Source organism: Oncorhynchus nerka, linkage group LG12, assembly GCF_034236695.1.
Source record: "Oncorhynchus nerka isolate Pitt River linkage group LG12, Oner_Uvic_2.0, whole genome shotgun sequence".
Classification (NCBI taxonomy): domain Eukaryota; kingdom Metazoa; phylum Chordata; class Actinopteri; order Salmoniformes; family Salmonidae; genus Oncorhynchus; species Oncorhynchus nerka.
Genome location: NC_088407.1, coordinates 10,746,322 through 10,768,634, shown reverse-complemented (window position 1 = coordinate 10,768,634; position 22,313 = coordinate 10,746,322). Strand labels below are relative to the sequence as shown.

Sequence of the window (22,313 nt, the reverse complement as noted above, 5' to 3'; positions counted from 1 at the left end):
TCAGTCCCTGATTAGAGGGGAACCTGCTGTCCCAGGTCTAAATCAGTCCCTGATTAGAGGGGAACCTGCTGTCCCAGGTCTAAATCAGTCCATGATAAGAGGGGAACCTGCTGTCCCAGGTCTAAATCAGTCCCTGATTAGAGGGGAACCTGCTGTCCCAGGTATAAATCAGTCCCTGATTAGAGGGGAACCTGCTGTCCCAGGTATAAATCAGTCCCTGATTAGCGGGGAACTTGCTGTCCCAGGTCTAAATCAGTCCCTGATTAGCGGGGAACTTGCTGTCCCAGGTCTAAATCAGTCCCTGATTAGCGGGGAACTTGCTGTCCCAGGTCTAAATCAGTCCCTGATTAGAGGGGAACAATTTAAAAAATGCAGTGGAAGTTCAAGGACCAAATTGGAGAGCAACATACTGGATCCATTCTGTATTAAAGACCAACAGGCTCGGGGGTCAATTCCATTTTGAATTCAGTTAATTCAGGAAGTAAACAAATTCGAAATTCCTTGGAATTTCAGTTTACTTCCTTAATTGTCTGAATTAAAATGAAATTGACCCCGACATATAAATAGCCATTCTAACTAGGGCTAAGAGTTCTTCCCGGTGAGGTCAAATGGTCATAGAAAAGCCTCCTAGCCACACAGGTATAAACAACCACCACCATAGTACCACTCAGAGGACGACAATACACTGGATCGGTTTTTATTGATTTATTTAAGAAAACAATGAAGTAAAGCGCGTGTAGTGTACAAAAACACACAATACTATTAAAACCTTAAAACATTGTAAAAGACTCTAGGGAGATAAATTAAGAGGACAAAGGAACCATATTCCTTATATAGACCAGAGCCCTATTCCCTATTTAGTGCACTACTTTAGACCAGGGCTGGCACCCTATTCCCTATAGAGTCCACTACTTTAGACCAGAGCCCTAGAACCCTAGTGTTCACCTATTGGCCCTGGTAAAAAGCCATGCACTATATAGGGAATAGGGTGCCTTTTGGAACGCAAGCCATTGTCTTGTTCATTAAGGGGAATCAGATTCAAATATTTGACAGTTGATTTCAGATTCTAGAAGCAACAGGGATGTGATTCTTTGTGTGTGCATGTGTGTGTGTGTTTTAAGCAACAGGAGGCTGTTGAGGGGAGGACGACGCATGAATAATGTCTGGAACAGAGGGAATGAAACACCTGGAAATAGAACGCTTGCGGTATTTGACACCATTCCATTTATTCTGCTCCAGCCATTACCACGAGCCCCGTCCTCCCCAAGTAAGGTACCACCAACCTCCTGTGGTTTTAAGAGAGAGGTAGGGAGGGAGAGAGGTGTGTAAGTGGTGCTATTGGTTGTTCAAAACTCCAGTTGTTCTATTGATCCTGAGTGTATTAAGGAGTGTGTGTTTCAGCGTCCTGTTCATGTGTGTGTTTACGAGTACTTCTCCGCAGTGTGTGTGTGTGTGTTTAAGCATCCTGGTCCTGCAAGGTGTGTGTGGAGGTAAGTCGTGTGAGTAGTGTCTCTGCATGTTCCAGATACTGAGCAGTTCTTCTCTTTACTGAACCTCTACGTTGTGGGTCTGGATCTCCTAGAGAGAGAGAGGAGGGAGAGAGAGAGGAGGGGAGAGAGAGATAGGAGGGGAGAGAGAGGAGGGGAGAGAGAGGAGGGGAGAGAGAGACAGGAGGGAGAGAGAGAGAGAGAGAGAGAGAGGGAGGAGAGAGAGAGGAGGAGGGAGAGAGAGGAGAGAGGAGGAGGAGACAGGAGAGAGAGACAGGGGGGAGAGAGAGACAGGAGGGGAGAGAGACAGGAGGGGAGAGAGAGAGAGGAGGGGAGAGAGAGGAGGGGAGAGAGGGAGAGGAGGGGAGAGAGAGAGGAGGGAGAAAGAGAGGAGGAGAGAGAGAGGAGGGAGAGAGAGAGAGAGAGAGAGAGGAGGGGAGAGAGAGAGAGAGAGGAGGGGAGAGAGAGACAGGAGGGGAGAGAGAGAGAGGGGGGAGAGAGACGAGGGGAGAGAGAGAGAGGAGGGAGAGAGGGAGAGAGGGGAGAGAGAGAGGGAGGGGAGAGAGAGGAGGGGAGAGAGAGAGGGAGGGGAGAGAAAGAGAGAGGAGCGGAGAGAGAGAGAGAGGGAGAGAGAGAAAGAGGAGAGAGAGAGGGGAGAGAGAGGGGAGAGGAGGAGAGAGAGAAAGAGAGAGAGAGGAGGGAGAGAGAGAGGGGAGAGAGAGAGAGAGAGAGGGGAGAGAGAGAGGGGAGAGAGAGAGGGAGAGAGAGAGAGGAGAGAGAAAGAGAGAGAGAAAGAGAGAGAGAGAGAGAGAGAAAGAGGGGAGAGAGAAAGAGGGAGAGAGAGAGAGGGGAGAGAGAAAGGGGAGAGAGAAAGGGGGAGAGAGAAAGGGGGAGAGAGAGAGAGAGGGGGAGAGATAGAGAGGGGGAGAGATAGAGAGGGGAGAGGGAGAGAGGGGGAAGGGAGAGGGGAGAGAGAGAGATAAATGGTAAGGACCTTAGATAGAGAAGTGAAAAGCGAGAGAGGAAGGTCCTCCCCCCTCTCCATTACCAATATAGTACCTACATGGGTCTCTCTAACCCACTCCTCCCTCTCTAGGACTGGGTTTAGCACCTAACAGAACTCTGCATACTAGGACTGGGTTTAGCTCCTAGCAGAACTCTGCATACTAGGACTGGGTTTAGCTCCTAGCAGAACTCTGCATACTAGGACTGGGTTTAGCACCTAACAGAACTCTGCATACTAGGACTGGGTTTAGCACCTAGCAGAACTCTGCATACTAGGACTGGGTTTAGCACCTAGCAGAACTCTGCATACTAGGACTGGGTTTAGCTCCTAGCAGAACTCTGCATACTAGGACTGGGTTTAGCACCTAGCAGAACTCTGCATACTAGGACTGGGTTTAGCTCCTAGCAGAACTCTGCATACTAGGACTGGGTTTAGCTCCTAACAGAACTCTGCATACTAGGACTGGGTTTAGCTCATAGCAGAACTCTGCATACTAGGACTGGGTTTAGCTCATAGCAGAACTCTGCATACTAGGACTGGGTTTAGCACCTAGCAGAACTCTGCATACTAGGACTGGGTTTAGCTCCTAGCAGAACTCTGCATACTAGGACTGGGTTTAGCTCCTAGCAGAACTCTGCATACTAGGACTGGGTTTAGCACCTAGCAGAACTCTGCATACTAGGACCCTCTATCCCTCCCTCACTCTCTCCATCCCTCCCCCACTCTCTATCCCTCCCTCACTCTCCCCATCCCTCCCTCACCACTCTCCCCATCCCTCCCTCATTCTCTATCCCTCCCTCACTCTCTATATCACTCTCTCTCTATCCCTCCCTCACTCTCTCTATCCCTCCCTCACTCTCTCTATCCCTCCCTCACTCTCTCTATCCCTCCCTCACTCTCTCTATCCCTCCCTCACTCTCTCCATCCCTCACCCACTCTCTCCATCCCTACCTCTCTCACTCTCTCCCTCTCTATCCATCCATCCCTCTCTCACTCTCTATCCCTCCCTCCCTCTCTATCCATCCATCCCTCCCTCTCTCTATCCCTCCCCTCCCTCCCTCCCTCTCTCCATCCTTCCTTCCCTCCCTCTCTCTCCATGTTTCCCTCCCTCTCTCTCCATCCTTCCCTCCCTCTCTCTCCATCCTTCCCTCCCCCTCTCTCCATCCATCCTCTCCATCCTTCCTCCTCTCTCTCCATCCTTCCCTCCCTCTCCATCCATCCTTCCCCCCTCTCTCCATCCTTCCTTCCCTCCATCCTTCTCTCTCTCCATCCTTCTCCCTCCCCCTCTCTCCATCCTTCCCATCCCTCCTCTCTCTCCATGTTTCCCTCCTCTCTCTCCATCCTTCCCTCCCTCTCTCCATCCTTCCCTCCCCCTCCCTTCCCTCCCTCTCTCTCCATCCTTCCCTCCCTCCCTCTCTCTCTCCATCCCCCTCACTCTCTCCATCCCCCACTCTCTCCATCCCTCTCACCTTTAACTCCAGTGATGAGTAAATCCACAGCTGTCTTGTATTTTTGTATGGCTGTACTGTACTCTCCCTCCTTCTCGCTTTCCATCGCAGCTGTGAGCTCATTGGCTGCCTGCTTCAGATAGCCCGCCTCCCCGCCGTCCGGATTGGTCAAGGGCAGCGACAGAAGTTCTGATTGGCCGTGTGATGCGCTCGGTTGGTCTGGGCAAGAGAAATGAGTAATGATAAAGAACAGGAAGAAAAGACAGTCCGGGTGGCCATCTGATTAATTGGTCAGCAGTCTAATTGGTCAGCAGTCTAATTGGTCAGCAGTCTATTAGGGGGTAGAAGCTGTTAAGGGTGTATGTGTGATAGAGAGTGATGGTGTGACAGAGTGATGGTGTGATATAGAGTGATGGTGTGATATAGAGTGATGGTGTGATATAGAGTGATGGTTTGATATAGAGTGATGGTGTGATGGTGTGATATAGAGTGATGGTGTGATATAGAGTGATGGTGTGATAGAGAGTGATGGTGTGATAGAGAGTGATGGTGTGATAGAGAGTGTTGGTGTGATAGAGAGTGTTGGTGTGATAGAGAGTGTTGGTGTGAGAGAGTGATGGTGTGATAGATAGTGAGAGAGATGGTGTGATATAGAGTGATGGTGAGATAGAGAGTGATGGTGTGATATAGAGTGATGGTGTGATGGTGTGATAGAGAGTGATGGTGTGATAGAGTGATGGTGTGATATAGAGTGATGGTGAGATAGAGAGTGATGGTGTGATAGAGAATGATAGTGTGATAGAGAGTGATGGTGTGATAGTGTGATAGAGAGTGATGGTGTGATAGTGAGTGATGGTGTAATAGAGAGTGATGGTGTGATAGTGTGATGGTGTGATATAGAGTGATGGTGAGATAGAGAGTGATGGTGTGATAGAGAGTGATGGTGTAATATTGAGTGATGGTGTGATGGTGTGATAGAGAGTGATGGTGTGATAGAGTGATGGTGTGATATAGAGTGATGGTGTGATAGAGAGTGATGGTGTGATAGAGAATGATGGTGTGATAGAGTGATGGTGTGATATAGAGTGATGGTGAGATAGAGAGTGATGGTGTGATAGAGAGTGATGGTGTGATAGAGCGTGATGTGATATTGATAGTGATAGTGTGAGTGATAGTGTGATAGATAGTGAGAGTGTGATAGATAGTGATAGATAGTGAGAGTGTGAGTGATGAGTGTGATAGAGAGTGATGGTGTGATAGTGTGATAGTGAGAGAGTGATAGTGTGATAGTGAGAGATGGTGTGATAGAGAGTGATGGTGTGATGAGTGAGTGTGATGGTGATAGAGAGTGATGTGTGATGATAGATGGTGTGATAGGTGTAAGAGAGTGATGGTGTGATAGTGAGTGATGGTGTGATAGATAGTGAGAGTGTGATAGAGTGTGATAGAGAGTGTGATAGAGAGTGATAGTGTGATAGAGAGTGAGTGTGTGTGATAATGAGAGTGTGATAGAGTGATAGTGTGAAGAGAGTGATGGTGTGATAGAGAGTGATAGTGTGATAGAGAGTGAGAGTGTGATAGAGAGTGATAGTGATAGTGTGATAGAGAGTGATCGTGTGATAGAGAGTGATGGTGTGATAGAGCGTGATGTGATGTGATAGTGATAGTGTGAGTGATAGTGTGATAGATAGTGATAGTGTGATAGAGAGTGATAGTGATAGAGTGTGAGAGTGAGGTGATAGTGTGATAGAGAGTAATGAGTGTGATAGTGTGATAGTGAGAGTGTGATAGAGAGTGATGGTGTGAGTGTGATAGAGTGAGTGATAGTGTGATAGAGAGTGAGAGTGTGATAGAGAGTGATAGTGTGATAGTGATAGTGTGATAATAGTGAGTGATAGTGTGATAGAGTGTGAGTGATAGTGAGTGATAGTGTGATAGAGAGTGATAGTGTGATAGAGAGTGATAGTGTGATAGAGAGTGTGATAGAGTGTGATGGTGTGATAGAGAGTGATAGTGTGTGATAGTGATAGTGATGTGATAGTGTGATAGAGAGTGATGGTGTGATAGAGAGTGATGGTGTGATATAGAGTGATAGTGATGGTGTGATGGTGTGAGTGTGATAGAGTGATGGTGTGATAGTGAGTGATGGTGTGATAGAGAGTGATGGTGTGATAGTGAGTGATGGTGTGATAGAGAGTGATGGTGTGATAGAGAGTGATGGTGTGATAGAGAGTGATGGTGTTAGAGAGTGATGGTGTGAGAGAGATGGTGTGATAGAGAGTGATAGAGTGTGATAGAGAGTAATGTAGTGTGAGAGATGGTGTGATAGAGAGTGATAGTGTGATAGTGTGATAGATAGTGATAGTGTGATAGAGAGTGATGATAAGAGAGTGTGATGGTGTGATAGTGTGATAGAGAGTGATAGTGTGATAGAGAGTGATGGTGTGATAGTGATAGAGTGATGGTGTGATAGAGAGTGATGGTGTGTGATAGAGAGTGATGGTGTGATAGATAGTGATAGAGTGTGATAGAGAGTGATAGTGTGATAGAGAGTGATAGTGTGATAGAGTGAGTGATGATAGTGTGATGAGAGTGATGGTGTGATAGAGAGTGATGGTGTGATAGAGAGTGATGGTGTGATAGAGTGTGATAGAGTGTGAGAGTGATGGTGTGATAGAGTGTGAAGGTGTGATAGAGAGTGATGGTGTGATAGAGAGTGATAGTGTGATAGAGAGTGATAGTGTGATAGATAGTGAGAGTGTGATAGAGAGTGATAGTGTGAGTGAGAGTGTGATAGTGTGATAGTGTGTAGAGAGTGATGGTGTGATAGAGAGTGATAGTGTGATAGAGAGTGTGATAGAGAGTGATAGTGTGATAGAGAGTGATAGTGTGATAGAGAGTGATGGTGTGATAGAGAGTGATAAAGTGTGATAGTGAGTGATGGTTGACTGGATGTGATAGAAGTGATGAGTGTGGATAAGATAGCGTGATGGTGTGATAAATGTAATGAAAGTGATGGAGTGATAGTGTGATAGAGTGTGATAGAGTGATGTGTGATGGAGTGTGATAGAGAGTGATGGTGTGATAGAGAGTGATGGTGTGATAGAGAGTGATGGTGTGATAGAGAGTGATGGTGTGATAGAGAGTGATGGTGTGATAGAGAGTGATGGTGATGATAGAGAGTGATGGTGTGATAGAGAGTGATGGTGTGATGAGTGATGGTGTGATAGAGAGTGATGGTGTGATAGAGAGTGATGGTGTGATAGAGAGTGATGGTGTGATAGAGAGTGATGGTGTGATAGAGAGTGATGATGATGGTGTGATAGAGAGTGATGGTGTGATAGAGAGTGATGGTGTGATAGAGAGTGATGGTGTGAGTAAGAGTGTGATAGAGAGTGATGGTGTGATAGAGAGTGATGGTGTGATAGAGTGATGGTGTGATAGAGAGTGATGGTGTGATAGAGAGTGATGGTGTGAGAGTAGATAGTGATGGTGTGATAGAGAGTGATGGTGTGATAGAGAGTGATGAGTGTGATAGAGAGTGATGGTGTGATAGAGAGTGATAGTGTGAGAGAGTGATAGTGTGATAGATAGTGATGAGTGTGATAGAGAGTGATGGTGTGATAGAGTGATGGTGTGATAGAGTGATAGTGTGATAGAAGTGATGGTGATGAGAGTGATGGTGTGATAGAGAGTGGTGTGATAGAGAGTGATGGTGTGATAGAGAGTGATGGTGTGATAGTAGTGAGAGATGGTGTGATAGAGAGTGATGGTGTGATAGAGAGTGATGGTGATTGAGAGTGATGGTGTGATAGAGAGTGAAGTGATAGTGTGAGAGAGTGATGGTGTGATAGAGAGTGATGGTAATAGAGAGTGATGGTGATAGAGAGTGATGGTGAGTGATAGAGAGTGATGGTGTGATGAGAGGTGTGATAGAGAGTGATGGTGTGATAGAGAGTGATGGTGTGATAGAGAGTGATGGTGTGATAGAGAGTGATGGTGTGATAGAGAGTGATGGTGTGATAGAGAGTGATGGTGTGATAGAGAGTGATGGTGTGATAGAGAGTGATGGTGTGATAGAGAGTGATGGTGTGATAGAGAGTGATGGTGTGATAGAGAGTGATGGTGTGATGATAGAGAGTGATGGTGTGATAGAGAGTGATGGTGTGATAGCCTGCCTAACTATGTGTCTGATAGAGAGTGATGTGATAGAGAGTGATGGTGTGATAGATGTGAGTGATAGTGTGATAGAGAGTGATAGGTGTGATAGAGAGTGATAGTGTGATAGAGAGTGAGTGTGATAGAGAGTGATGGTGTGATAGAGAGTGATGGTGTGATAGAGAGTGATGGTGTGATAGAGAGTGATGTGATAGAGAGTGATGGTGTGATAGAGAGTGATGGTGTGATAGAGAGTCGCATGCGTGTGATAGGAGACTCTGATGGTGTTATCTCCCTAGCCAACAGAGAGCCAACGTCTGAACAGAAGTGATGGTGTGATAGAGAGTGATGGTGTGATAGAGATGATTGGACTCATTGATAGCTCTGAACTGTGATGATAGTTGTTTGATAGATAGTGACAGACCTTGATAGAGCGTGAGGTGTAATAGAGTGTGCTGGTGTGATAGAGATGGTGATAGAGAGTGATAGTGTGATGCGTTTGATGGTGTGATAGAGAGCTATTGTGATAGAGTGATGGTGTAGATAGACTGTGAGGCCAGAGTGTGATAGAGAGTGACTATGTATAGAGACTGAGTCCTGTGATAGAGAGTGATGGTGTGATAGAGAGTGATAGTGTAGTCAATATAGAGTGATGCCAGTGTGATAGCAGAGTGATGGTGAGATAAGTGATTGATAGAGAGTGATGGTTAGAGAGTGATGGTGTAATAGAAGTGATGGTGTGATTAGTGCTTGTGATGGTGTGATAGAGTGTGATAGAGTGTGATAGAGAGTGATGGTGTGATAGAGATTGTGATAGTGTGATAGATAGTGATAGTGTGATAGATAGTGAGAGTGTGATAGATAGTGAGAGTGTGATAGAGAGTAATAGTGTGATAGAGAGTGATGGTGTGATAGAGAGTAATAGTGTGATAGAGAGTGTGATAGAGAGTGATAGTGTGATAGAGAGTAATAGTGTGATAGAGAGTGATGGTGTGACCTCTTTAAGGAATACCTAGGATAGGATAAAGTAATCCTTCTCACTCCCCCCCCCCTTAAAAGACCTAGATGCACTATTGATAAAGTGGCTGTTCCACTGGATGTCATAAGGTGAAAGCACCAATTTGTGAGACTCTGGATAAGAGGATGGTAAATGACTTAAATGTAATGTTAAATGTGATAGAGAGTGTAGTGTGATAGAGTGTGATAGAGGGATGTCTGATAGGTGTGATAGAGAGTGATGGTGTCACCACAGAGTGATGGGTAATAAGAGAGTGATGGTGTGATAGAGAGTGCCTCACCAGGTGTCCCCTAGGGTGTGATAGAGAGTGATGGTGTGATAGAGAGTGATGGTGTCTAGAGAGTGATGGTGTGATAGAGTGTGATAGAGTGATAGTGTGATGAGTGGCAAGGTGTGATAGAGAGTGAGTGGTCTGATAGAGAGTGATGTCCCTATTGATGGTGTGATAGAGAGTGGATGATGGTGTGATAGAGAGTGAGAGGTGTGATAGAGAGTGTTCCTTGTGTGATAGAGAGTCATTTGACCCTAACAGTGATGGTGGTGATCAGTGTGATAGAGAGTGATGGTGTGATAGAGAGTGATGGTGTGATAGAGAGTTGTGTGATAGCTCTTTCAAGTCTCTCCAGTCTGAGAGAGAGTGATGGTGTGATAGAGAGTGATGGTGTGATAGAGAGTGATGGTGTGATAGAGAGTGATGGTGTGATAGAGAGTGATGGTGTGATAGAGAGTGATGGTGTGGTAGAGTGTGATAGCTGATGGTGTGATAGAGAGTGATGGTGTGGTGTGATAGAGAGTGATGGTGTGATCAAGAGTGATGGTGTGAGACAGAGAGTGATGGTGTGAGAGAGTGATGGTGTGTAGAGATGATGGTGTGATAGAGTAATGGTGTGATGGTGTGATAGAGAGAGTGTGATAGAGAGTGATAGTGCCTGATAGAGAGTGATAGTCCCTTGATAGAGAGTGATAGTGTGATAGATAGTGATAGTGTGATCCTGTGATGAGAGTGTGATAGAGTGAGTGTGATAGAGAGTGATAGTGTGATAGAAGTGATGGTGTAGAGTGTGATAGAGAGTGATGGTGTGATAGAGAGTGATGGTGTGATAGAGAGTGATGGTGTGATAGAGAGTGATGGTGTGATAGTGTGATAGAGAGTGATGGTGTGATAGAGAGTGATGGTGTGATAGAGAGTGATGGTGTGATAGAGAGTGTGATAGAGAGTGATAGTGTGATAGATAGTGATAGTGTGATAGAGAGTGATAGTGTGATAGAGAGTGATAGTGATAGTGTGATAGAGAGTGATGTGATATTGATAGTGATAGTGCGATAGAGAGTGTGAGAGAGTGTGATAGATAGTGATAGAGAGTGTGAGAGAGTGTGATAGAGAGTGATTGTGTGATAGAGAGTGTGAGAGAGTGTGATAGAGAGTGATAGAGAGTGTGAGAGAGTGTGATAGAGAGTGTGAGAGAGTGTGATAGAGAGTAATAGTGTGATAGAGAGTGTGAGTGTGATAGAAAGTGACAGTGTGATAGAGAGTGATAGTGTGAGAGAGGTGATAGTGTGATAGAGAGTGATGGTGTGATAGACAGTGATAGTGTGATAGGAGTGATAGTGTGATAGAGAGTGATGAGAGTGTCTCTAGAGTGTGATAGAGAGTGATGGTGTGATAGAGAGTGATGGTGTGATAGAGAGTGATGGTGTGATAGATAGTGATGAGTGTGATAGAGAGTGATAGTGTGATAGAGAGTGATGGTGTGATAGAGAGTGATGGTGTGATAGAGAGTGATAGTGTGATAGAGAGTGATGGTGTGATAGAGAGTGATGTGTGATGAGTGATGGTGTGAAGAAGTGATCCTTCTGATAGAGAGTGTGATAGAGAGTGATGGTGTGATAGAGAGTGATAGTGTGATAGAGAGTGATGGTGTGATAGAGTGATGGTGTGATAGAGAGTGATGGTGTGATAGAGAGTGATGGTGTGATAGAGAGTGATGGTGTGATAGAGAGTGTGATAGAGAGTGATGGTGTGATAGAGAGTGATGGTGTGATAGAGAGTATCTGTGAGAGTGTGATAGAGAGTGATAGTGTGAGAGAGAGTGATAGTGTGATAGAGAGTGATGGTGTGATAGAGATTGTGATAGAGAGTGATAGTGTGATAGATAGTGAGAGTGTGATAGAGTGTGAGAGTGTGATAGAGTGTGAGATAGAGTGTGAGATAGAGAGTGATAGTGTGAGAGAGATTGTGATAGTGTGATAGAGAGTGATAGTGTGATAGAGAGTGATGGTGTGATAGAGAGTGATAGTGTGATAGAGAGTGATGGTGTGATAGAGCGTGATGTGATATTAATAGTGATAGTGTGAGTGAGGGTGATAGTGTGATAGATAGTGAGAGTGTGATAGAGAGTGATGGTGTGATAGAGAGTGATGGTGTGATAGAGAGTGTGATAGAGAGTGATAGTGTGATAGAGAGTAATAGTGTGATAGAGAGTGATGGTGTGATAGAGAGTGATGGTGTGACCTCTTTAAGGAATACCTAGGATAGGATAAAGTAATCCTTCTCACCCCCCCCCCTTATTAAAAGACCTAGATGCACTATTGTAAAGTGGCTGTTCCACTGGATGTCATAAGGTGAAAGCACCAATTTGTAAGTCACTCTGGATAAGAGCGTCTGCTAAATGACTTAAATGTAATGTTAAATGTGATAGAGAGTGATAGTGTGATAGAGAGTGTGATAGAGGGATGGTGTGATAGAGTGTGATAGAGAGTGATGGTGTAAGAGAGTGATGGTGTGATAGAGAGTGATGGTGTGATAGAGAGTGATGGTGTGATAGTGTGATAGAGAGTGATAGTGTGATAGTGTGATAGAGAGTGATGGTGTGATAGAGTGTGATAGAGAGTGATGGTGTAAGAGAGTGATGGTGTGATAGAGAGTGATGGTGTGATAGAGAGTGATGGTGTGATAGTGTGTAGAGAGTGATGGTGTGATAGAGAGTGATGGTGTGATAGAGAGTGATGGTGTGATAGAGAGTGTGATAGAGTGTGTGGAGTGATGGTGTGATAGAGAGTGATGGTGTGATAGAGAGTGATGGTGTGATAGAGAGTGATGGTGTGATAGAGAGTGATAGTGTGATAGAGAGTGATAGTGTGATAGAGAGTGATAGTGTGATAGATAGTGAGAGTGTGATAGAGTGTGAGAGTGTGATAGAGTGTGAGATAGAGAGTGATAGAGAGTGATAGTGTGATAGAGATTGTGATAGTGTGATAGAGAGTGATGGTGTGATGAGTGTGATAGAGAGTGAGTGTGATAGAGAGTGATAGTGTAAGAGAGAGTGTGATAGAGAGTGATAGTGTGATAGAGAGATGTGATAGTGTGATAAGAGTGATAGTGTGATAAGTGAGTGATAGTGTGATAGAGAGTGATGGTGTGATAGAGAGTGATAGTGTGATAGAGAGTGATGGTGTGATAGAGAGTGATGGTGTGATAGAGAGTGATAGTGTGAGAGTGTGATAGAGAGTGATAGTGTGAGAGAGAGTGATAGTGTGATAGAGAGTGATAGTGTGATAGAGAGTGATAGTGTGATAGAGAGTGATAGTGTGATAGAGAGTGATGGTGTGATAGAGTGAGAGTGATGGTGTGATAGAGAGTGAGTGATGGTGTGATAGAGAGTGATAGTGTGATAGAGAGTGATAGTGTGATAGAGAGTGATAGTGTGATAGAGAGTGATAGTGTGATAGAGAGTGATGGTGTGATAGAGAGTGATGGTGTGATAGAGAGTGATGGTGTGATAGTGTGATAGAGAGTGATAGTGTGATAGAGAGTGATGGTGTGATAGTGTGAGAGTGATGGTGTGATAGAGAGTGATAGTGTGATAGAGAGTGATGATGTGATAGAGTGTGAGTGTGATAGAGAGTGATGGTGTGATAGAGAGTGATAGTGTGATAGAGAGTGATGGTGTGATAGAGTGTGATAGAGAGTGATGGTGTAAGAGAGTGATGGTGTGATAGAGAGTGATGGTGTGATAGAGTGTGATAGAGAGTGATGGTGTGATAGAGTGATGGTGTGATAGTGTGATAGGTGTGAGTGTGATGAGTGATGGTGTGATAGAGAGTGATGGTGTGATAGAGTGATGTGTAGTGATAGAGAGTGATGGTGTGATAGAGTGAGTGTGATAGAGAGTGATGGTGTGAGAGAGTGTGATAGAGAGTGTGATAGAGAGTGATGGTGTGATAGAGAGTGATGGTGTGATAGAGAGTGATGGTGTGATAGAGTGTGATAGTGTGATAGAGAGTGATGGTGTGATAGAGAGTGATAGTGTGATAGAGAGTGATAGTGTGATAGAGAGTGATGGTGTGATGAGAGTGATAGTGTGAGTGATGGTGTGATAGAAGTGATAGTGTGATAGAGAGTGATAGTAAAGTGATGGTGTGATAGAGAGTGATGGTGTGATAGAGAGTGATAGTGTGATAGAGAGTGAGAGTGTGATAGAGAGTGATAGTGTGATAGAGAGTGTGTGAAGTGATGGTGTGATAGTGTGATAGTGTGATAGAGAGTGATGGTGTGATAGAGAGTGATAGTGATAGATAGAGATGAGAGTGATAGTGTGATAGAGAGTGATAGTGTGATAGAGAGTGATAGTGTGATAGAGAGTGATAGTGTGATAGAGAGTGATGGTGTGATAGAGAGTGATGGTGTGATAGAGAGTGATGGTGTGATAGAGAGTGATGGTGTGATAGTGTGATAGAGAGTGATGGTGTAAGAGAGTGATGGTGTGATAGAGAGTGATGGTGTGATAGAGAGTGATGGTGTGATAGTGTGATAGAGAGTGATGGTGTGATAGAGAGTGATGGTGTGATAGAGAGTGATGGTGTGATAGAGAGTGATGGTGTGATAGAGAGTGATGGTGTGATAGAGTGTGATAGAGAGTGATGGTGTAAGAGAGTGATGGTGTGATAGAGTGATGGTGTGATAGAGAGTGATGGTGTGATAGTGTGATAGAGAGTGATGGTGTGATAGAGAGTGATGGTGTGATAGAGAGTGATGGTGTGATAGAGAGTGATGGTGTGATAGTGTGATAGAGAGTGATGGTGTGATAGAGAGTGATGGTGTGATAGAGAGTGATAGTGTGATAGAGTGTGATAGTGTGATAGAGAGTGATGGTGTGATAGAGAGTGATAGTGTGATAGAGAGTGATGGTGTGATAGAGTGTGATATTAATAGTGATAGTGTGAGTGAGGGTGATAGTGTGATAGAGAGTGATGGTGTGATAGAGAGTGATGGTGTGATAGAGTGTGATAGAGAGTGATGGTGTAAGAGAGTGTTGGTGTGATAGAGAGTGATGGTGTGATAGAGCGTGATGTGATATTAATAGTGATAGTGTGAGTGAGGGTGATAGTGTGATAGAGAGTGATGGTGTGATAGAGAGTGATGGTGTGATAGAGTGTGATAGAGAGTGATGGTGTAAGAGAGTGTTGGTGTGATAGAGAGTGTTGGTGTGATAGAGAGTGTTGGTGTGATAGAGAGTGATGGTGTGATAGAGTGATAGATAGTGAGAGAGATGGTGTGATAGAGAGTGATGGTGTGATAGAGAGTGATGGTGTGATAGAGAGTGATGGTGTGATAGTGTGATAGTGAGAGTGATGGTGTGATAGATAGTGAGAGTGTGATAGAGAGTGAGCGTGTAATAGAGTGTGCTGGTGTGATAGAGATGGTGATAGAGAGTGTGATGGTGTGATAGAGAGTGTGATAGAGAGTGATGGTGTGATAGAGTGTGAGTGATGGTGATAGAGAGTGATGGTGTGATAGAGAGTGTTGGTGTGAGAGAGTGTTGGTGTGATAGAGAGTGATGGTGTGATAGAGAGTGATGGTGTAATAGAGTGTGCTAGAGAGTGATGGTGTGATAGAGAGTGAGAGAGAGTGTGATAGAGAGTGATAGTGTGATAGAGAGTGATAGTGTGATAGAGAGTGATAGTGTGATAGAGAGTGATGGTGTGATAGAGAGTGATGGTGTGATAGAGTGTGCTAGAGAGTGATGGTGTGATAGAGTGAGAGAGAGTGTGATAGAGAGTGATGGTGTGATAGAGATTGTGATAGTGTGATAGATAGTGATAGTGTGATAGATAGTGAGAGTGTGATAGATAGTGAGAGTGTGATAGATAGTGATAGATAGTGATAGTGTGATAGATAGTGAGAGTGTGATAGAGAGTAATGGTGTGATAGAGAGTGATGGTGTGATAGAGAGTAATAGTGTGATAGAGAGTGTGATAGAGAGTGATAGTGTGATAGAGAGTAATAGTGTGATAGAGAGTGATGGTGTGATAGAGAGTGATGGTGTGACCTCTTTAAGGAATACCTAGGATAGGATAAAGTAATCCTTCTCACCCCCCCCCCCCCTTATTAAAAGACCTAGATGCACTATTGTAAAGTGGCTGTTCCACTGGATGTCATAAGGTGAAAGCACCAATTTGTAAGTCACTCTGGATAAGAGCGTCTGCTAAATGACTTAAATGTAATGTTAAATGTGATAGAGAGTGATAGTGTGATAGAGAGTGTGATAGAGGGATGGTGTGATAGAGTGTGATAGAGAGTGATGGTGTAAGAGAGTGATGGTGTGATAGAGAGTGATGGTGTGATAGAGAGTGATGGTGTGATAGAGTGTGATAGTGTGATAGAGAGTGATGGTGTGATAGAGTGTGATAGTGTGATAGAGAGTGATGGTGTGATAGAGTGTGATAGAGAGTGATGGTGTAAGAGAGTGATGGTGTGATAGAGAGTGATGGTGTGATAGAGAGTGATGGTGTGATAGTGTGATAGAGAGTGATGGTGTGATAGAGAGTGATGGTGTGATAGAGAGTGATGGTGTGATAGAGAGTGTGATAGAGAGTGTGATAGAGAGTGATGGTGTGATAGAGAGTGATGGTGTGATAGAGAGTGATGGTGTGATAGAGAGTGATGGTGTGATAGAGTGTGATAGAGTGTGATAGAGAGTGATGGTGTGATAGAGAGTGATAGTGTGATAGATAGTGAGAGTGTGATAGAGTGTGAGAGTGTGATAGAGTGTGAGATAGAGAGTGATAGAGAGTGATAGTGTGAGAGAGATTGTGATAGTGTGATAGAGAGTGATAGTGTGATAGAGAGTGATGGTGTGATAGAGAGTGTGATAGAGAGTGATAGTGTGATAGAGAGTGATAGTGTGATAGAGAGTGTGATAGAGAGTGATAGTGTGAGAGAGATTGTGATAGTGTGATAGAGAGTGATAGTGTGAGAGAGAGTGATAGTGTGATAGAGAGTGATGGTGTGATAGAGAGTGATGGTGTGATAGAGAGTGATAGTGTGAGAGTGTGATAGAGAGTGATAGTGTGAGAGAGAGTGATAGTGTGATAGAGAGTGATAGTGTGAGAGAGAGTGATAGTGTGAGAGAGAGTGATGGTGTGATAGAGAGTGATGGTGTGATAGAGAGTGATGGTGTGATAGAGAGTGAGTGTAATTTCCCAGTCCCTATTGTGTCATGTCGCTGTGGTTTTGTAATGTTGCTGTTTCCGGTAACTGGATAAAAAGTTGTTTTAAAAAGTGACATATCTGTGGTGGCACCTGATTGTAGTAGTAGTGTGTGTGTGTGTGCGTAACCTCTGACCTTCTTTAGCACAGGGGTCGAAGATGGCGAGGTCGTTGTCGGAGAGAGGAGGGGGCGGTACTTCCTCTGAAGGCTCCTCCCGCATCATGGAATCGAACAGCGAATCAAACTCCTCCTGAGACTGTGATTGGTCTGTTCTGAGGACGCAGGGCTGGAACGGAGTGAGAACTAGGGAAGAGAAGCACGAATAACAGTGAAGCCACAGCAAGGCAAATGTCCAGGACATCGAGACGGGACACCACAGGACAGACACTTTTTGTCATTTCGGCAGGAAGCCCTCGAAGTGGCTTCCTCTCCTCATCTCCTGTCGTTCATCTGCACTGATGTGAAAGAACAGGAACGCTAACCTTTCGGTTACTGTCCCAACGCTCTAACCACTAAGCTACCTGCCTCTAACCACTAAGCTACCTGCTCTAACCACTAAGCTACCTGCCTCTAACCACTAGGCTACCTGCCTCTAACCACTAGGCTACCTGCCTCTAACCACTAGGCTACCTGCCTCTAACCACTAAGCTACCTGCCTCTAACCACTAAGCTACCTGCCTCTAACCACTAAGCTACCTGCCTCTAACCACTAAGCTACCTGCTCTAACCACTAGGCTACCTGCCTCTAACCACTAGGCTACCTGCCTCTAACCACTAGGCTACCTGCCTCTAACCACTAGGCTACCTGCCTCTAACCACTAGGCTACCTGCCTCTAACCACTAAGCTACCTGCCTCTAACCACTAAGCTACCTGCCTCTAACCACTAAGCTACTTGCTCTAACCACTAAGCTACCTGCTCTAACCACTAAGCTACTTGCTCTAACCACTAAGCTACCTGCTCTAACCACTAGGCTACCTGCCTCTAACCACTAAGCTACCTGCTCTAACCACTAAGCTACTTGCTCTAACCACTAAGCTACCTGCTCTAACCACTAAGCTATACCATAATGCTTTCATCCCCAGTTTCCAGTTGATTGCAGAGAAAGTAGAGGAGAAAAGGAGGGTGCTACTTTTGACTAAAGAGCTGTAGACTTTACGTTTCTGCTGATTTCTACACTGAACAAATGTTGGCCTGTTGGAAACTACAACTCCCAACATGCATCGCACAGTTTGGGCTTGATCTGATTTATCTCTAGAGAAACTGTACAATGTGCACATTGATTTCAGAAGAAAACAGAATGAAAATGGCTATAAAAATAATTTAACCAACGTCTGTCAAATAGTTGTTTTAAAAAAAACGAAAAATATCTAAGTTAAAAATCGCTCGGTGTGTTGTGCGTTTCTCTATGCTTCTTCTACCTCTGTCGTCTAGCTTCAGATCGCCGGGTACATCAGGAAGGTCCGTTAACTCTTCCTCCTCCTCCTCCTCCTCAGCTGTAGGTGTTACTGGAGTAAGACAACCCCCCATCTCACTGTAGGCCTCAGCTGCAACCTCAGGCTCGACTAGATCCGTGCCCAGTGAAAGCCCCAGCTTCTGGGGTTGGATAGGGGCCTCGGTCCCCTCCTCCTCCGCCGCAGGTTCACAGTCTGAGCCTCGACGCTGTGGCAGGGGGATGAGGGGGGGAGGGAGGGGGGTGGAGGAGGAGAGAGGAGAGGGGTCTAACGGCCTGATCACCTCACCACCCTAGGGGAGAGGGGAGGGGGAGAGAGGGGAGCGAGGGGAGGGGTAGAGAGAGGGGAGGGGGAGAGAGGGGTAGCGAGGGGAGGGAGATAGATGGGTAGAGAGAGGGAGGGGGAGAGAGGGGGAGCGAGGGGAGGGGGAGAGATGGGTAGAGAGAGGGGAGGAGGAGAGAGGGGGAGCGAGGGGAGGGAGATAGATGGGGAGAGAGATGGGTAGAGAGAGGGGAGGGAGATAGATGGGTAGAGAGAGGGGGAGAGAGAAGGGGCGGGAGAGGTGAGGGGAAGAGAGGGGAGGGGGAGAGAGGGAGAGGTGAGGGGAAGAGAGGAGAGGGGGAGCGAGGGGAGGGAGATAGATGGGTAGAGAGAGGGGAGGGGGAGCGAGGGGAGGGAGATAGATGGGTAGAGAGAGTTTAGTTTACTAATTTGACGATTTTAGGGCATTTTTTCACCAGCTCCTATTAGTTCTATTGAGCACTGTGGCACCAACTCGCCTTCCGAACATTCAAATCCCATTTTGTTGTACAATGGCAGCATCTAGTTGGCAATGAGACCTGCTCTCCTTATAGTTCAAATGTAAACAACAACAAACAAATACTCATGGAACTCTGAGGTCGTTTCCTATAGGGAAATATAGGCATGACTGTCTATTTCGCCAAATATCTCACAGTGTGTATATTTGGATTCTTTTCAAGTCGGGCACCATTTTAAATGAGGAGAATCTCCTCTTTGTAATTATGTAGGTCTGGGCAGTTGTCATCGATCACTAGATCAGAAATAGTCAGAAGTTGAGGAGCAACAGGAGAATTCACGCTCAAAATAGTCTCTGTATGTTGTGCACGTGTGATAGTTGTGTTGGATACGTAAGATACCTATAGACCGATAAACATAACAATAATAACATAACATAATTAAAAAACATTGTTTTTTTTTTACAATGGGACTTTTTTTTCTTTTTCTTCCTCCCCGTCTCATTTTGGTCGGTAATTGCCAGCTAACGGAAGGAATGTTTGGTTAATTCTATGTTTCTCACCCTAAAGAAGTCCTTAAGCTGAGGGCTGTTGTAGAGAGCAGGGATATTGGTGGTGAATAGTAGCATGACCTCAGCTGCACTCCTCCTCTCCTCGATCACCCCTTCATCAAACCTACCTGAGAGAGAGATGAACAATAATAATAAATAATTAGACTGACTGATTTACTAATTGATTGACTGATTCATTGACTAAAAGATGCAGTCCGGGATCTGAAGCACGACAAATTCGTAACATACTGTGCGAATTGGTTTCGTAACATATCATCCCGAATTACAAAACATTTTTGAAAAGATAAATAAATGAGGATGTAACATATCATACGAAACGGAAAACTGTAGCACACAAAAAAACGGAGACCCGTTTTGGCTCGAGCAACTGGCTGAAATGATGCAAAAGTTCTGGAGTATCACTTTAACTGGGTCATACCAAAGATCTGAGCGCCAGGGAACGAAGGGAACTCCTCCTGTCTCCTGAACAGGTTTCTGTGTGTGTAGGACAGCTCTCCATATAGCTTCTTCAGTTCACTGTACCTCCTCCATACTATCACCTCTTTGACGTCCTCTGGACGACGCTTGGAGACAAACTAGAGCGAGAGACAGGAAGAGAGAGAGAGAGAGAGAGAGACAGGAAGAGAGAGAGAGAGAGACAGGAAGAGAGAGAGAGAGACAGGAAGAGAGGAGAGAGAGAGAGACAGGAAGAGAGGAGAGAGAGAGACAGGAAGAGAGGAGAGCGAGAGAGACAGGAAGAGAGGAGAGCGAGAGAGAGAGAGAGAGAGAGAGACAGGAAGAGAGGAGAGAGAGAGAGAGAGAGAGAGAGAGACAGGAAGAGAGGAGAGAGAGAGAGAGAGAGAGAGAGAGACAGGAAGAGAGGAGAGAGAGAGAGAGAGAGAGAGAGAGAGAGAGACAGGAAGAGAGGAGAGAGAGAGAGAAGGGATGGAGGAGCGAAAGAGGAGCGAAAGAAGCAAGAGGGAGAGAGAGAGAGAGACAGGAAGAGAGAGAGAGAGAGAGAGAGAGAGAAGGGATGGAGGGAGAAGAGGAGCGAAAGAAGCAAGAGGGAGAGAGAGACAGGTGGAAGGAAAGGACAAGGGTAATTCATTGAAAGTAAACATAGTGATGTGTGTCCCACGTTTACATAGAATACATTTATAGTACGAACTTCCTGTTTTTACATTTAACTAGGCAAGTCATGGTACAAACATTATTAGGCACAGACAACAGCACAAAGGGCAAGGTAGAGACAACAATACATCACACGAAGTAGCCACGAGTGTAAGTAAGAGTGTCCATGATTGAGTCTTGGAATGTAGAGATACAACTGTCTCATTTGAGTGGTTTTTGCTGGACATTCCAGTCTCTAGCTGCAGTTAAGTGAAAAGAGGAGAGACCCAGGGATGTGTGTGCTTTGGGGACCTTTAACAGAATGTGACTGGCAGAACGGGTGTTGTATGTGGAGGATGAGGGCTGCAGTAGATATCTCAGATAGGGGGGAGTGAGGCCTAAGAGGGTTTTATAAATTAGCATCAACCAGTGGGTCTTGTGATGGGTATACAGAGATGACCAGTTTACAGAGGAGTATAGAGTGCAGTGATGTGTCCTATAAGGAGCATTGGTGGCGAATCTGATGGCCGAATGGTAAAAAAACATCTAGCCGCCTGAGGACCCTTACCTGACCATCTATAAATGATGTCTCTGTAATCTAGCATGGGTAGGATGGTCATCTGAATCAGGGTTAGTTTGGCAGCTGGGGTGAAAGAGGAGCGATTACGATAGAGGAAACCAAGTCTAGATTTAACTTTAGCCTGCAGCTTTGATATGTGCTGAGAGAAGGACAGTGTACCGTCTAGCCATACTCCCAAGTACTTGTATGAGGTGACTACCTCAAGCTCTAAACCCTCAGAGGTAGTAATCACACCGGTGGGGAGAGGGGCATTCTTCTTAACCGAAACATATGACTTTTAATTTTAAAGGTGTTCATAGGATAGGAGGATTTACATGCACAATACTATCAGCAGTGAGAAGGCAAGTTGGAGGAGAAGGATGTGTGTAGAGAAAGGGGGGGGGGGGGGTATAACTACCCAAAGGGGTCAAGTCACGGGGGGTTCAATGCTGAAATCATGCAACAAATCACGAGTTCCCAACAATGCCCCTTTGGAATTGATTAGCTAATAGATGTGCTTGAGAGCCACTGTCTATTGACAATGGACCACTGTCTATTGAGCACACATACATACATACATACATACATACATACATACATACACACACACACACACACACACACACACACACACACACTGTATAAATCTATCCTGACACCCTAACAAAGTCTCTATTAGCTAGCTATAAACAAGACTATTGCTGACAGTCAAAACAATGCATTAAAATGGCTAACGCTAACCAGCTACATAGTGGCTGACGCTACTAAGATACAAGATAAGACGACTTGACAAACCGACCCTTGCGGTGACTTTATATTCCGTGTGTCCCTTCTCGTGTGTGCGTGGTTCTGTCACCGAGAAAAAACGGTAATAATCTTCTTTCTCTTTCTTCCGAGACATCGCCGTGTGGAGTACAGATGTATACACTTGTGGTTGTCACTAATTACCACACGCACAAAGTCAAAATGGGTATATCGTAAAATTTAATGAAAACAAAAATGTACTTTTTGGTCTTAAGTTATGGTTATAATTAGGCACAGGGTTAGCAGTGTGATTATGGTTAGGTTTAAAAATCAGATTGTAGAAATAGGCGGGATTTAGTAATAATTCTGACTTTGTGGCTGTGGTAACTAGTGACGACTCTAGCTTCCTGGTTGGTGGCGTAGCCTTTGCGTGACCAAAGACACTCTCTGCTGAAAGGGAGATCTCGTCAGGTAAATTTAGCTCACAGTTGAGTTGACTTTTTTTTCTCAGAGATTCAACTTTTATATGAAAAG

The 22,313-nt window shown here is 45.0% G+C and overlaps 1 protein-coding gene across 1 annotated transcript; it reads right to left on the bottom strand.

The window, feature by feature from the left end:
* Positions 1 to 690: 690 nt before the first annotated feature.
* Positions 691 to 22,107, bottom strand: snx15 (sorting nexin 15). Its single transcript, XM_065025214.1, has 7 exons — positions 21,835 to 22,107; positions 19,806 to 19,962; positions 19,379 to 19,494; positions 18,028 to 18,352; positions 16,743 to 16,910; positions 3,963 to 4,160; positions 691 to 1,578 (listed from the first exon to the last, which is right to left on the bottom strand). Exons 1-7 carry the CDS (start codon positions 21,934 to 21,936, stop codon positions 1,457 to 1,459), a joined length of 1,188 nt encoding a protein of 395 aa, XP_064881286.1. The 5' UTR covers positions 21,937 to 22,107; the 3' UTR covers positions 691 to 1,456.
* Between the last annotated feature and the right edge of the window lie 206 nt (positions 22,108 to 22,313).